A 15211-nucleotide genomic window follows, 5' to 3' on the forward strand; every position below is an offset into this window, starting at 1 on the left:
TGAAGGAGGGCTGGTGACGTCACAAGAGACGTCACCACGGCTATGGCAGCTGAAACGTGTCAAGTAACTGGTAAACAAACTAGCGCACGACAGTCGTCAGTTGTTTAAGTTCTTCATCGTGCTCGTGCGAAATAAAAGGCTCCAGTTTACCACCATTGAAATTAAAATCAATTTTTATCTGTTTCAAAAAATATATAATTCCTTCATTCATTCAACCTTTATTTATCCAGTTAAGAAGATTCTCTTTTGCAATCACCTGACTGCATTTTAACATGACCTAAGATTATTATTATTATTATTATTATTATTATTATTATTATTATTATTATTATTATTATTATTATTATTATTATTATTATTATTATTATTATTATTAATGTGATTTTTAAAGAGTCAAACGTGGCATTCTTTGAGCGCTCAAATTTACTTGTACTACCCATGTAGGACTGTAGAGGGCAGTCGCTAACATTATAGTCATAGTCCGCCTTTTAAATTTTGCCCTGAAGAAGGCGAAGCTAAATCGTGTGCTCGACTGCTCGTACGCATGAAACTCGGATTGAAAATCTTAATTTGAGCAGGTTACAATGGTAGGTAACCTATTTTGGTTTTATGAATTATAATGCAGTTTTAAAACCAATAAATACTGGTCAGTGTGCATGTTAAGGAGCTAATTGCGGCAGGAGTATAACAACGACAAATTGCTCGGAGGCTAGCTAGTTAGCTATAGCTGTAGAATCCTTTCTTCTGAAAAGTAAATAGTGGAAAGTTTAATGTAGCCGTGGTGTTGTTTCAGTATCTTATATGTGGACACAGTTAGGCTAAACAAACGAAACGTTGCGTGGACCAGAGGACCTCTTTTTGTGACTAAAATCAAATGATGTTTCATGGAAAATTAATTAATATGTACGTATTTTTGTTTTACAGCTTCCGTTGTCGCTACTGAAGACCGCCCAGAACCATCCAATGGTGAGGCACAATTTATTTCAATGTATATTAGTGCAGCAGTGAAACAAGCGTTCTCTGATTATTATTTATTTTTATGTGTGAAGTTAATAATTTACCTTTTTAATTATGAATTAGGAAACTAAAAAAAACCAGCAAGATGTGGATTGTCATGTTTTTGTTTTACTTATTCAACAGCTGGTGGAGCTGAAAAATGGCGAGACATACAACGGCCACCTGGTCAGTTGTGACAACTGGATGAACATCAACTTGAGAGAAGTCATCTGCACCTCTCGGGTATAGCTAAGTTGTTCTTTGGCTTGTCAACTCAGTCCATTGTGTATAAAACGTCATTTGTTTCCCACAGGATGGTGACAAGTTCTGGCGGATGCCCGAGTGCTACATCAGAGGAAGCACCATCAAGTATCTGCGAATCCCAGATGAGATCATCGACATGGTGAAGGAGGAAGTGGTGTCGAAGGGTCGCGGGCGGGGAGGTGCTCAGCAGAACAAACAGCAGGGCAAAGGAAGAGGAGGACCGGGTCGAGGTGAGCTTTTCGCTAGCCACGATACACAGTGCCTCTCAAGACCTGCGCTCTTTATTTGGACAGTGTGTCCAGGAGGATTGACCTCATTTCTGTCACATCACCGAAAATGATTTTTTTTTCTTACTCGTTTGTTTTGCTAATCTCGCATTCTCTCGCTCTGTGCCTTTTCCCGCCAGGTGTGTTCGGCGGTCGAGGCAGAGGAATGAGCGGCCCCGGACGAGGTCAGCAGCAGCCGGATAAGAAAGTTGGCAAATCACAAGGGATGAAGAACCAGCACTGACATCATCATCATCATCATCGACACAAGAGCCTCTTCCTAAGTACGCAAATATACAACCAACAAGCTGAGATATGATGCCCTGAATTACTTTTCTCTCTACTGCCAGACAGATAGTGATTTAGTTTTTTTCTTTTGTAACCTTATTTCAGTATATTGCTCCCACGTGGCACAATGTTTATTGATAAAACGTACCGGTCATATGTTCAGTTTCTTTCCACGCGTAACAGTTGTCTATCATGCGATGCACTGGAATAAACGTTTTGGTTGGCGTTACAGCACAAAGCTACAACTTAATTTGCATACACATTTTTTTTTCTCCCGCTCGGCTCTAGTTTCGCTCTTGCTCCGTTGTATGGTGACATCTGCTGCGTGTGGAGCAGTTGACTCTCCTCAACCGTGAACATTTCCGTTCAAGCACTTGGGTGCAAATTCTGCTTCTGTTAAATCTGTCATGTGCTACAATGATTGTTTTCCTTTTCTTTGTCATTACAAAAGTATGGTAAATTATGTTCTTGAGAACATGGAAATAAAGGAGCTTTTGTTTAAAGTCTTGCACTCAATTTGAACAAGCAGATTATCAGAATAAACGCGCCAACATTATATAGGCAAAAAAATATAGGAATGGCGTGTGAGGTCAGTTTACGCCAAGATACGTCATCACTTTACTGCTAGCATGCCATTCCTCTTCTGCCCATCAGGTGTCGCTATAGTATCGGCATCCGTTTGCAACAACTGCAGTAGGAACGGAACCGAGGTGTAAACATTTTCATCAAGAAAATTGGATCAGTCTAGAAAAGAAAAGAATCCATCAAGGGCCTACATAACGTCATGTTAGAAACTTCTATATTTTCTTTTTGTAATAGTATGTGTCATTAGGAATATATCGTATAGCGCAGTAATGTTAAAAAATATTTATTTGTAATGTTATTGAAGATATGCTCACACATCATTTGCATTTTGAGGTCAGAAAAGGTTAGAAAAATACATTTCAATATATCGTGCTTCGTGTCAGTTTCCCACTTCATCCGCCCTCTTCTATTTTTGCACTTGCCAGCCAATCATCACCTTCCTTTCTTTCTTTCTGCTGCTCTTACCTGCGTCACACTGCAACGTGTTGCCTTGGCAACCTTCGATGCCCCCCCCCCCCCCCCATGCCCCCCCCCACACACACACACTCTTGTGTTGCGGTATGACCGTGAGGGCGACTAGCGGGTAGTGATGCAGGCAGGCTACACACGTCATCACTTCCCGCAGGAGGGAAGCCTATTTTTATCAATGGGGACAAAGTATACCAAGATGTAATACATATTTATGGAAGCACATCTTTTCCATATTTCATACCTCCATCTTTATTTATATATTTATTCTCGACTCATCCTTTTCTCCCTAGAGCTGGGAGAATAAACAGATGTGATGGTTTTATCTTCATTTGTTCTACCATTGGAGTGAAAACCAAATGATATTTTCTGTATTGGGGAAACCTGAAGAAATTTCCCCAAAAGTAAATGAATACCTTCCATTTCCACCACATTTCTATAGAAACCAGACATCACAGACTCCATCACATGATCCACCCGCACATTGCTTTGCAGTTGTGGATGGTGCCTACCTACCTGTGACGCACACAAGTCTTCCAGTAACTCTTTGTTGGCCGGAGGCTTCTCAATGAGTGAAAACTGGATCATAATTTTATAATTGAAAAAAAAAGAGCAGGTGTTACATATCATATAAGAAAAGAAATGCAATATAGGCATTTTTTTCAGTGAACATAAATGGTATACACATACATGAAATGGATTCATCATGATATAAGTGGTGACCTACTCAAATAAAAGAAGAGTGAGACCTAAGAAATGAAATAGAATGGAGTCAGACGCGCTGGACTGCTACTGCGCATGCGCGGCTGTGACATAATCCAACGTGAGCCTAGAAAAACTCCAAAACTGCGTTGGCGCGCCAGCATTGCTCGCAATCCAGCTGCAAGGAGCGCAAAATACGCAGTTCGCCCCGAGGCTGGTTTGTCAGGTTATGGCCAGGGCGCAGCGCTAAATGTGCTAAGGATGAAGAAGGATATTCACTTGAGTCTGAGCGACGCAGACATGAAGCCGCACATTCGCGACGTTGACAGCATCCTGTGCTCTTCGGATTTGGGGATGCTCAAACTGTCCTCGCCGGACCTGGAACGGCTTATCGTCCAATCCAACGGGTTGGTCACCACCACGTCGAGCAGCTCCCACTTCCTTTTCCCCAAGCCCGTGACGGACGAGCAGGAGTTCGCCGAGGGTTTCGTCAAGGCGTTGGAGGACCTGCACAAACAGAATCAGACACCGGAGAACGGGACTTTGGATCTGGGTGCCACCATCAACATCGTCCCGGTTACGACGCAACTGGAGGTGCCGGTGTACACCAACCTCAACAGCTACGGAAGCGGGCCTTTGGGGACCACCGTCAACTACTCTACGGACACTGTGCCTTTCCCGCCCCCGCCGCCGTCCACCACCACCCTGCAGCCGCCTCACCATTTCAGCGGTGCGCCTTCGGCAGAGATGGAGCTCTCCAGCCGAGTGCAGCCGCCCAAGGAGGAGCCCCAAACGGTCCCGGACGTGCAGAGCTTCGGGGACAGCCCACCGCTATCTCCCGTCGACATGGAGTCGCAAGAACGGATCAAAGCCGACAAGAAGAGGCTTCGGAATCGGATTGCCGCTTCCAAGTGTCGCAGACGCAAGCTGGAGCGCATCTCCAGGCTGGAGGACAAGGTGACGACGTTGAAGAACCAAAACACCGACTTGGCTTCGGCGGCTAACGTCCTCAGAGATCAGGTGGCCCAGCTCAAGGAGAAAGTTCTCACACATGTGAACAGTGGCTGTCAGCTGCTACCACACGAGGTCCAAGTGCACTAGAGCGATGCATTTGTGGACAATAATATTTGGACCCTATTTGTTGAAATTTCAAGTTTCCCATTCCCTTGGCGAAGTATCAATCAGTGCTCAAGACAGGAAGGACCCCCGAAGGACTCTTGTTTCATAAACACTCATCAGTTGACACTGTTGTCTCCGGACTTCACATATCACAAGGCAGCTTTTATGAATCAAATGTGGATTTTTTAAAATATGACACTTCTCAAATATCCAGTCAGACCTCAAAGTATTGTTGTGTCCACTTGGGAGATTGATCCATTCATTGCAGTTCTTCTCAAATAATCCACATTACACTTGTCCAAAGTGTGTTTGTGTGCATGTTGTTGACAAACTGGAATGTAACCAAATGTTGAGTGTCACATTGTGCAATTAATTAGCTGTGTCATGCAGTTTTCAAGTTTTTCTATTTCGGGATCTTATCGCAAGCCTGTTAATACTGTATCGTGAAATAAATGATGCTCTATTCAATACTGTATGTTTCATTTTGTAAACAATAAAATTGACAAAGGCCCTACCACTGACGTCACAATCTTCTGCTTTTCTCTGCTGCCATCTGCTGGACGACTTGGACATTTAATTTCTGCCATTATATAATAAAAGCCATCCTTCCATTTTCTATAGCGTTTGTTCTTATAAAGCAGGCCACTGTAATGCCTACAAACACACTTTTGAGTTAGTAATGCTTTTATTGTTTTACCACAAAGTACAGATAAAAACACCAACAGCATATTCTTGAATTTGACTGGCCCAAATTGAAGGGAGGATTGGGTAGGTCGAAGAGGCAGTGAGACTAAACCAAATGCACGTCAGCTTTTAAACTTTGTCGAGCTGGATGGCAAATTTTTTTTTTAGTTACTGTATTGCTTTGTAACTGATACATTCATTCACAAGAAAGACTGGTGATATGAATGCAGACAAACTGCAACATGGCTCTTTTGTTGTTATCAGCGTTTTTTTTCCCCTCCCCTATTATTATTATTATTTTTTGCAAGCCTGAGTCCATCGAACACAACCAACATATAAGAGTCAAAGGTACACTTTTTTTTGACACTTTTTTTTTTTTTTCAAGAGAGGAAGACATGAGATGGGGTTAAGGGTCATATTTTAAACAGTCACCAGCAGAAGGACAAAATTAGTCTCCTTGGTTTGCCTTAATTATTAAAATAAAAAATTCTTCACTCGCTTTCTGATTGAAACACTGTTTGACATAAGAAAAAATGCATACCTAAAAATAAGAATGATCGAATTGGTTGGTGACAAATTTCACCAACACAAAAGCTGATTTAAGCATTCAATTTGTGATTTTTGCAACATCTCCGCAAAGCTGCATGAGAAGAAACTGACCGGGATACAAGGGAGGGAGTCAATCGCACACAAACCATCCAAACAAACTTCACGATAAAGACCTGATAGATGTATATAATACTACCTTCATAGAACTTCTTATCTTTTGCAATTAAATTCCAGAAATGCATACCTGTATATATTTATATCATATATTGCACAATATTCATATATAAACATCTGAAATAAATACAATTAAAACGCAATTTTGTCTCCTTAGTCTACGTTTTGTTCTTCATTCACCCAGTGCTTGACGCAGCAAAATAAAAGCAACACCACAATACAAAAAAAAAGTTGCAGAAATGTAAAAAAAAAAAAAAAGGCTGGGTTCTTGATACCTTCAATAACAATATGTGGCTACAAGCTGAGACACATGTTCATAAAAGAAATTGAACACGGATGAATTGGACTTGTTGTTCACCGGAACCCAACAAAAAAAATACCGTAAACATCAAAAGGATTTAGGTGGCACTTTAAATCCTTTCAAACACACAATAAAATAATCCTGACTGTGCAAAGAGTCTGAAACATGGAGGTGCAATCAAAGATACAAAAAACAAACAAATTAAAAGCCATTTACACATCAAGAGCTGATTTGCTCAGAGATACTCCCGGGACCACTTGTCAATGGTCCTCACTGAAAAAAAAATGGGTGACAAAGGGAAGAAGGACAAAGGGAAGAAGGACACAGACATCTTTAACATGCACAGTCCTGGTGCGGTGGAGCCGGCTGCTCCGTCAGCTGAGGCCCCTGCTTGGCTCCCGTGACGGCGGGATCACCAGCATCCAGACTCTCCGACATCTTTTCACAGATAATGTCGACCAGACGCTCAAAGGTCTGCTTTACGTTGATGTTGTCTTTGGCGCTAGCTTCGAAGAATTCAAAACCTGCAAAGGACGGACGCAAATCTCGAATGTGATGCCTCAAGTTCTGAGGCTGAATGCACAATGTGTACTCACCAAGATGTTCAGAGAGCTGGCGGCCTCTGTCTCCACTCACCATGCGCTCATCATCCATATCACACTTATTTCCCACCAGCAGCACCTGAGCATTATCCCAGGAGTATGTCTTAATCTGAGTCGACCTGAAAAAAACAAAAAAACACACTCACATTGTCAAATGAAAGAAACCTAAGTGGGGCATTAAAAAAAAAAAAAATTTTTTTTTTTAATTATGATTAATTTTTTTTAAATTAAAAAAGAAAGAAAAATGACTCATTTTTTATTATTATGATGAGAATTTTTACAATTAGGTGGAATTCTTGTTAACCGTGTGATACATACCAATCTTGGACGGCATTGAAGGACTCCTCATTGGTGATGTCATACATAAGAATAAAGCCCATGGCGCCTCGATAATAAGCTGTAGTGATGGTACGATAACGCTCCTGACCCGCCGTGTCCTTCAAAAAAATCAATACAAATTAGCATGAAACATCATTTGATGGATCCAAATCATCCATGCGTTCAATTCAATAGGATGCTTTTTCTTCTCACTCTCTTCCTCGCACTAAAATGAAAAGATGTATTTGTCTATTTATAGCCAGCTATAGTGCTGATGCATTTCAACGGGGGGGATGGGAATTTTCGATGCCTGTGTGTATTTCCTCAGACGTGTCTCGTAATGGGGGGAGGGGGGGAAAAGCCAAACAGCTCAAATAAATATCATTTCAAGACTTACCCAGATCTGTAGTTTGATCCTCTTATCGTTCCTGTAGATGGTCTTCACCTTGAAGTCGATGCCCACCGTACTGACAAAGGCGGGAGTGAAGGAGTCATCGGCGTAACGGAACAAGAAGGAGGTTTTACCCACACTGCTGTTGCCAATGATGAGGATCTTAAACATATAGTCAAAGTTCTGGTCTGAGGACTCTTTCTGACCATAGGTTGCTGTGGCTGACGCCATCTGGAGACAGAAATGAGGGGGGGGGGGGGCGAAAATCAATCATGATTATTAATTGAGACTCCACGGTACAAAAATTGAGGAAACCAGAGAAAGGGAAACAATGAGAAAAGAAACTGTTTTGCTGGAAGGCAGTTATGTAACTGCGACTGAGCAAGGACACAAAGAACTGAGGAAACTTGGAGACCTTGAGAAGAGGTTGTCTTCAGCTCCGGGTTCTACCATCTCCGCTCTAATGTTTCCAGCATTATCTTGACTTGCTGCAGTGCAACACTAGAACGCCGAAAGCACCGAAAACAAAACAATCGCGGCCTGCTATCGCCTTACACGAGATGTCGGATAAATAATGAAGTAGCGAAACCCAAATGGTAAAAATGAACGTTGTGTTCTGTCAGTGAGAACTACAATGTGTGTTTACATTGCAGGTCTGGTCCAGTTCACAATTGATGGTGATGATGTCAGAGAAGAGTCAAAGCTGTTCAAATGGTAATAAAAATAGGAGAAAAGAAGATTTTTATTTTCGCATTGACACATAAAGTGGATGCACAATTTTTTTCTTCACGGGCCACATAAAATGGTGTGACGGGGCCGTATCTGGCCCCCGCGCCTTATGTTTGACACCAGTGATGTAACTCCATCATTCCTTGTATTGCAGCATCTGTCCTCATAGGTTGTCTGAGATGGCATTTCCTCCCTATTTCCTCCAATCACACGCCTCCTTTTCTAGGAAGCGTGGTGGATACAGATGAGAGGAGGAGGAAGATATAAATAGCACTGCTTCATCCTTTCTTTTTCCCTTTTCTGCACAGCAAACAGAAAAGCGGAGCAGCGAGGGGAAAATTCCATCGCGAGTTGTTGAAAGACGAGAATCAAATATTTTCAGGACATGATGGTGGTTGATTTGTGCAGTTTTTCTAAAATGCCCTAAACATGCATGCACTTAAAAGAAATTTCGCTTGGGAAAAATATTCAGATATAAATGACCTGCCTCATATATTTAGTTGAATGCCTCAACTTAAAACTGTTATCAAAGTGTGTTGCCTTGGAATTTTGAGTTCACCCAACATATTTGGTAGGCTGACTGTAGATTCTCCATAATTTCAAATATGGCTGTGGATGATTGTATTTCTATTTGTGCTTCGTGATTGGCTAGGAGAGGTTTCAATTACCTTGACCTTAATGAGGACAAGCCTATAGAAAATGGATGGATGGAAACCTGATGACTCCCAACCAATCAACTGTAGGAATCCAAATGTAATGCATTTGAAGATATTTCCACCGAGTTATTATTATGTTGGTAATTTCATGACTTCATGAGATTGGTTTAACAGCAAATATTTAAGCTGATCAAAGATAATAAATACCTCTCGTAAAACATAAATACTGCGCCATCTAAAACAGCATGACCATCTGTTTGTATTGAATATCAAAGCAATACCTGTAATGGCAAAAAAATAATCTAAATTATGACAGAACTAAATGTGTCCTGAATGAAGTCATATTTTCTTTGTGCCTTCAACTCAATTATAATCCATTATCTCGATTAGTACCATCCGACAGTGGAACCCATTTGCCTGCATGACATGACGGCCCGCATGACTGAAAATACCATCTGCACTTGCCTTCAACACCTATCCAGAAGGCCAACAAAGAAATGCATAAAGCATATTATTATATTATATTATTTGGCCTTTCAAAACAGCTGTTGAAACGCCAACATCTCCCGCGGGCCGCGCGCGTGTGGCTTACACTTCCATTCTACCATTTCTTTGCAAGGTATTTCAATTATGTATTCAATACATAGAATTTGTAATACAGTGGACTCATTTGAAGAGGGATTGCCTTTATGATCAAATATTACAGATGATATATTGATTAAAAACAAAGCTTGAACCCCACCTTGTAGATTTCTGTCCTGCTGCTGTCCACCACGTCCTGCAAGCGCAGAGACACCACCAGGATTAAGTTAGAAAGTGGGAAAGCATCAATTCCGTTTACATATCCAAAATAAATGTGTGCACGTTAAAGTCACAACTTTACGTGTGACATTCAGAATTGAAGTGGTATGGGTTGAGGAAATGATCTCTCAACAGTCAAAATTTCATCAGAAACAAGATTAATTGGCAGCACCGTCCTTTTTCCTTCTTAGCTTTTATTGTGAAGGAAGCAGTTGTTTCCGTCATTTTTCCAACACTACCAATCGACTGGCCAAAGTTAAAACTCAGATGGACATCCCGTGTGACCAATTAAGAGTCACTCTGAAAATACACACCCTAATTGATATTTTTTATTTATGAGAGCTGCAGTCGGAACTGAATGACTGATGAGGCAACTGTCATGTCTGCGGATGTGATCATTACTGCACAAATGCAAAAGTATAGTACGTGGTGGAGGGCACTGAATTCCCCCATTAGTCTTTTTCAACTATTCAGAACTTGTTTATTCAACCAATGTTGAATATTAAAATATATAAACAAAGGCAGCGCGGTGCGAGAACACCCTCTACTGTTTAGAAGAAGAAGAAAAAAGCCTGGCGGTGTTCTTCCACACCAGCAGATGGCGCAGCTACATTTACTTTCTTCTTTTAGCGCTCGTGAATTGTCTTGAAACATTTTCCTTGTTTGTTTCGAACAACTCCAAGTGTCGTCTTGACATTGGGAACCGCTTGATTTTGTCAAGAGTTCTGTTCGTTTAACCTTCCAAAAAATAATAATAATAATAACTTTATAGATGACAGTGTTCTTTCCACGGTCCAGACGATATGCTTCCTCGGGCGGGCAAAGAATTTGTGGTCCGCATAAGCTTCTCGTGGCGGAAGTTGTTTCAGGGCCGTTACCTGCTGCTCACCAACACGGTGAGCGGAGGAGGCATGCTGGGGCTGGGTGACTTTCTGCAGCAGAGCCGGGAAACGCACAAGGACCCGACCAAAATCCGAGACTGGAACAGGACAGGTGAGAGCACAACGAGGGGGAGCCATAGCATTGTGGTTAACAAACAAACACGGCCTCGGGGCTCATTCAAAAAGTTCTCCCCCTCAAATATTGTTAGAATTGATTAAGGGCAAAAACTATTCCAAGCTACCCGGCCTTGTGTACATAAATAAATATTTGCCCCTCTTGCTAAATCAAACATTTAATGTGGTTAATCACATGTTGCCCAAGAGCACAGTGTCAACACCTCCAGGAGGTCTCAAAGAAAACCAGGATAACCTTTAAAGAACTGCTGGCCTTCCATGTTTTGGTTCCTTAAGGTCTATTTTTATGACTTAAACAGTGAGCAAGATTCTAGGCAGAAATGACATCCATGACGGAGTTCGAAGTCATCGTCAAAATACCCCAAGGGTCGAAAATGATAGGACACTATACACACCCTATTTTTTATTTGGCTGAAATGAGCTTTTTTTCCCCCCAGAAGTCAATGCTCCCACATTTAAGTGAACCAAATGGCAGCATTTCTGACTAAAGGGGCCATAAAACACCGATCACGTGATGAATGGCTCGGATCAAAGAAATACCAAGCTACTGTGTAAATTATTTACTGGGTTCATTATTGCAGCTTAGTACAGCAATAATACAACTGACAACCACTGTAAATATCCTAGTCAAGACTTTATTGCTTTCCAATGAGACAAATATTAATATGGGCTTTTCAAATGAAATAATAATACAAATAAATAAATCGTGAAAATAAATCATAAACCCATCAAAGGTTGTTCTGTGCTAAAGGAAATACCGGTGCTCAATACAAAAAAAAAGACACAATAGTCTGACAGCTGTTGTTGTATATTTGAAAACCTCCTAAGTATTTGTTTGTCCTTTCTTGTTCCCAAAAGGTCGTATGTTTGCGGTGGGCTGCTCCATGGGTCCAGTGCTGCACTTTTGGTACACATGGTTGGACAGAACATTTGTGGGCTATGCTGTGAACACAGTGCTCAAGAAGGTTCTGGTGGATCAGATGGTAGCATCACCGACACTTGGCATGTGGTACTTTTTAGGTGAGAACAGTCCCATTTTATTTAGCCTAGCATGACGAACATTCTCACTTGGTGTCAAAGGTTGAGGTGAAGACAGAAGACCGTTTTCATATCAGCCCGAGTTCAAAGGTTGTCTGTGATTAAACTATACTGTCGCTTTGTCTAGTGCCAGCAATTTTATACTCGATAAGAGTTGTGCAACATATCTCAAGCTCGTCTTAATAGAACTCCTCGCTTACGCACGACTGACTCACGACCGACTCGCAACTGACTCGCAATTGTGTTTATTGCAGGTATGGGGGTCATGGAGGGACACTCTTTATCCCACGGATGGGAAGAATTTAAAGAGAAATTCTGGGAATTTTATAAAGTAAGTGCACATCCGTGAAAGGTAGCCAGGGTTCAATGGAAATGTGACAAGTGGGTCGAGTTTTGTCGTTTAAACCCAAGCGCCTCAGTGAGCGTGGAGACCACGTTTTAATGATTGCACAAGAAGGTTAAAAATTTACTTTACTGCCACATTAAAAAGCGCCGGGCATATTTCTTTGACTTTGTGCTGATTGTGTCAAGTTTGTAAAGCGCTCAACTAAAAGTAGCAAAGTGAGCTACCGACCTTGGGCTTGTTACGTTTGCGCTGTCCGCCGAGGTTCCTTCACGCTGATCTCCGTCCCTGCTCCCGTTGACAGGCCGACTGGTGCGTCTGGCCCGCTGCTCAGATGATCAACTTTTATTTCCTTTCGCCCAAATTCCGTGTCGTCTACGTCAACACCGTCACTTTAGGGTGGGACACGTACCTCTCCTATCTAAAACACAGAGTAAGTGGGCCTTTTTATTTGAGCCTTCAAAAGTGTACTTTGACTGAGTTTTTGTGCGTCTGCCACAGGATGACAGCCAGCCCTCGGAGTTGCTATCAGACGGCAATGTGGCCGATGTGGAGCAGAAAGCTCTGCCACCAGCCAAACCGCTGGAGGAGAAAAGTGGATGGTGAAGTCGAAAATGGCTGCAGGACGTTAAAAGTTGCTGGGCAACATTTTTTTTTTTTTTTAAACGTTCATTTTAGCGGTCCTGCATTCATGAAGTCCGAGAGGACATCCCACGATTTCAAAACAAAACATGTAACGGTGATTGGTAGAACATTTGTATGTTATCCATCCATCTATCCGTCTGTCCATCAATTTTCTGAACCGCTTATTTTTGTCACGGACTCGATTTTATTTATTATTTTCACCCAGTTCTTTCTTTCTTTCGGTGCATTGTATCCACCTAATTGCTGCCTGAAAATAGTGCCTAAGTTTCAATCACCCCGGTCTCCCCTTTTCAAATTGTTAAAAAATAATTTGATGATGATAATCTAGAGACTTGTCAACTGTTAAATGAATTCTTGTTCATAGGATCTTGTGGATTGTTGATGTTTAACATGTATAAGTTAGGTGTGATTTTTAAAATGTAATTTAAGAATATATCACATGGGCTGTTAAATATAATAGTTCGCATAGTACAATAAGAAAACTGTTGGCTTTATAAAAAGTGTCAAATCAAGAAAGAGTCAAAATGATATCAAACCTATTTTTGTTGACCATTTATGGTCTTCACTTCAAAAGCAAACAAATACATTATTTTCACTTGTAATAATTTGATTTGTATGTTATTGACTTACGACCATTCAGCCGGTTTACATATTTATATTTGTTCCTTGACATATTTGAAACTTATTTATGTTACTACTTAAAATAAATGGAAAAAGTGAAATTGTGGAAGATCAGAGAGCTCGTCGGGATTCACTGACTGAATCGTGGAGAGACATGTTTATACCTGTGACATAATGATGATGTCATAAACCTGATTTAGCAACAATGAATATTTGATGTCAATCAAAATCCGCGACTATTCAAACATTGACCAAACAGACGTGCAACCTGCATCCTGCTCTTAAGGATGTATGTGCGTGCTGGCAGCTTGCTTTTGCCTTTTTCCAACCATCCAACCGAGAGCAGTGATGCATCTGACTGTGCTCATCTCCCTGTTGACTGTGACCATCAGTCCGAGTAAGTCCGACTTTCACATTTTTAATGCTTGATCAGACCTGTGTGCGACTGGTTAATCATTTCAACTCGCACTATCAATGAAAAACTCTTGTCTGGTGACTACTTGGAGTAGCATTTGCAACTTCATGATGATTATGGCAAAAAATATATACAAAAAAAAGATTGTGACTGTTTTGGCTCATTACAGATACTTCTAGAGATAATGTGATCTATTTGAAATGATCAATAATATATATACATATGTATATATATATTTTTTACCTGAACAGCAACACATTTGCTTTTTTTTCTTCTTCTTCCATAAACTACACAAGAATGTGATCATCTGAGCAATAAGAAACAGACATTTCAAAACAAATCTACACTTGTGTCTTGGGTATTTTTTTTTTTCCCCTCTAAAATTACAACACATAATTAACTTGAACCTTATCTACAGTCATCTTAGCAACACTCATTTTAACTTGTTGAAAAAAAAAAAAAAAAGTTACATGCATATAAATGATAATTGTGTTCAATCGCAGGCAACAGCCTCCCTTCAACAACTAAACGGACTTGGGTGACAAAGGCTTTAACCAAAACAAACAATGCCGATGGGAGCAGCCATAGCACACAGCAGGAGCAAACGCTCACTCCTACTGGGACATCACGAGCGTCAGCGCGGCCTTCGCAAACATCCACCAGGATCCAGGAGGAGCATGACACCACCGCCGTTACCGAGCAGACTTCCAAAGAGACAACAGCTTTCCTATCGACAACTGTTGTCAAAGCTCCCCAAAAGTCGACCATCCAAGGTCAGTGTGTTACATATAGACACGAATATGGTCAAATGGTCCAAAACTATAAATTTGCTACAGCTCCCGCTCAAGAGTTTGGAGAGGACGATTTGAGGGCCAACCCTGGCCTCGTGGCCATCCTCACCATCTTCTGCATCATTCTTGTACTTGTGCTCATTGTGGCGACAGTGAAATGTATCCAGTCACCAAGCGCTGACTTTGAAAGGCTTGAAGATGTCCCCATGGTGAGTTTCAAAACAAATGTTTTTTTTTCCCCCCCTTGTGTTTGACAATATTCCTTCCTTCGTTCCTTCCTTTAGTATCGCAGATATATAATACGTTTTAAATTGTGTCATAAATACATTCACGGCAATATTCAGAATGAGGTTCATCGACTTCAAGCATATTTAACTGGTATTTAATACCAGTATCGGATGTTTTTTTTTTTTTTTTTTTAGAATGACTGCTCCCCCCCCTGCCCCAAC

General features: G+C 41.1%; 4 protein-coding genes across 5 annotated transcripts; 3 read left to right on the forward strand and 1 right to left on the reverse strand.

Annotated features, from left to right (window-relative positions):
* The first annotated feature begins 458 nt into the window (after positions 1-458).
* Positions 459-2317, forward strand: lsm4 (LSM4 homolog, U6 small nuclear RNA and mRNA degradation associated). The gene is made up of 5 exons (XM_085928999.1): positions 459-587; positions 925-966; positions 1141-1239; positions 1310-1490; positions 1667-2317. The coding sequence occupies exons 1-5, from the start codon at positions 585-587 to the stop codon at positions 1768-1770; spliced, it is 429 nt and encodes a 142-aa protein (XP_085785125.1). The 5' UTR covers positions 459-584; the 3' UTR covers positions 1771-2317.
* A 1438-nt stretch (positions 2318-3755) lies between these two features.
* On the forward strand, positions 3756-5152 carry LOC147047581 (transcription factor JunD-like). Its single transcript, XM_085928977.1, has one exon. The coding sequence runs from the start codon at positions 3831-3833 to the stop codon at positions 4668-4670; it is 840 nt and encodes a 279-aa protein (XP_085785103.1). The 5' UTR covers positions 3756-3830; the 3' UTR covers positions 4671-5152.
* A 223-nt stretch (positions 5153-5375) lies between these two features.
* On the reverse strand, positions 5376-10044 carry rab3ab (RAB3A, member RAS oncogene family, b). 2 transcript variants are annotated; one of them, XM_085928995.1, is made up of 6 exons: positions 9835-10044; positions 7846-7938; positions 7714-7783; positions 7317-7435; positions 6993-7117; positions 5376-6920 (listed from the first exon to the last, which is right to left on the reverse strand). In XM_085928995.1, the coding sequence occupies exons 2-6, from the start codon at positions 7914-7916 to the stop codon at positions 6730-6732; spliced, it is 576 nt and encodes a 191-aa protein (XP_085785121.1). In that variant the 5' UTR covers positions 7917-7938; positions 9835-10044; the 3' UTR covers positions 5376-6729. The 2 variants fall into 2 exon arrangements, with proteins under 2 accessions (XP_085785121.1, XP_085785120.1); XM_085928994.1 differs by having other exon boundaries at positions 5377-6920; positions 7714-7938.
* A 244-nt stretch (positions 10045-10288) lies between these two features.
* mpv17l2 (MPV17 mitochondrial inner membrane protein like 2) lies at positions 10289-13521 on the forward strand. The gene is made up of 5 exons (XM_085928993.1): positions 10289-10886; positions 11768-11929; positions 12202-12278; positions 12595-12723; positions 12792-13521. The coding sequence occupies exons 1-5, from the start codon at positions 10697-10699 to the stop codon at positions 12894-12896; spliced, it is 663 nt and encodes a 220-aa protein (XP_085785119.1). The 5' UTR covers positions 10289-10696; the 3' UTR covers positions 12897-13521.
* Positions 13522-15211: the final 1690 nt, after the last annotated feature.

This window comes from Syngnathus leptorhynchus, chromosome 13 (genome assembly GCF_054491065.1).
Source record: "Syngnathus leptorhynchus isolate UIUO chromosome 13, UIUO_Slep, whole genome shotgun sequence".
NCBI lineage: Eukaryota > Metazoa > Chordata > Actinopteri > Syngnathiformes > Syngnathidae > Syngnathus > Syngnathus leptorhynchus.

Coding starts and splice junctions, on each gene's coding strand:
- lsm4 (XM_085928999.1), top strand. Junction 967..1,140: donor CCGCCCAGAACCATCCAATG/GTGAGGCACAAT, acceptor CTTATTCAACAG/CTGGTGGAGCTGAAAAATGG. Junction 1,240..1,309: donor AAGTCATCTGCACCTCTCGG/GTATAGCTAAGT, acceptor TGTTTCCCACAG/GATGGTGACAAGTTCTGGCG.
- LOC147047581 (XM_085928977.1), top strand. CDS start 3,831: ATGAAGAAGGATATTCACTTGAGTCTGAGCGACGCAGACATGAAGCCG.
- rab3ab (XM_085928994.1), bottom strand. CDS start 7,938: ATGGCGTCAGCCACAGCAACCTATGGTCAGAAAGAGTCCTCAGACCAG. Junction 7,118..7,316: donor TTCAATGCCGTCCAAGATTG/GTATGTATCACA, acceptor TGTTTTTTTCAG/GTCGACTCAGATTAAGACAT. Junction 6,921..6,992: donor CCAGCTCTCTGAACATCTTG/GTGAGTACACAT, acceptor CGTCCTTTGCAG/GTTTTGAATTCTTCGAAGCT.
- mpv17l2 (XM_085928993.1), top strand. CDS start 10,697: ATGCTTCCTCGGGCGGGCAAAGAATTTGTGGTCCGCATAAGCTTCTCG. Junction 10,887..11,767: donor CCGAGACTGGAACAGGACAG/GTGAGAGCACAA, acceptor TGTTCCCAAAAG/GTCGTATGTTTGCGGTGGGC. Junction 12,724..12,791: donor TCTCCTATCTAAAACACAGA/GTAAGTGGGCCT, acceptor CGTCTGCCACAG/GATGACAGCCAGCCCTCGGA.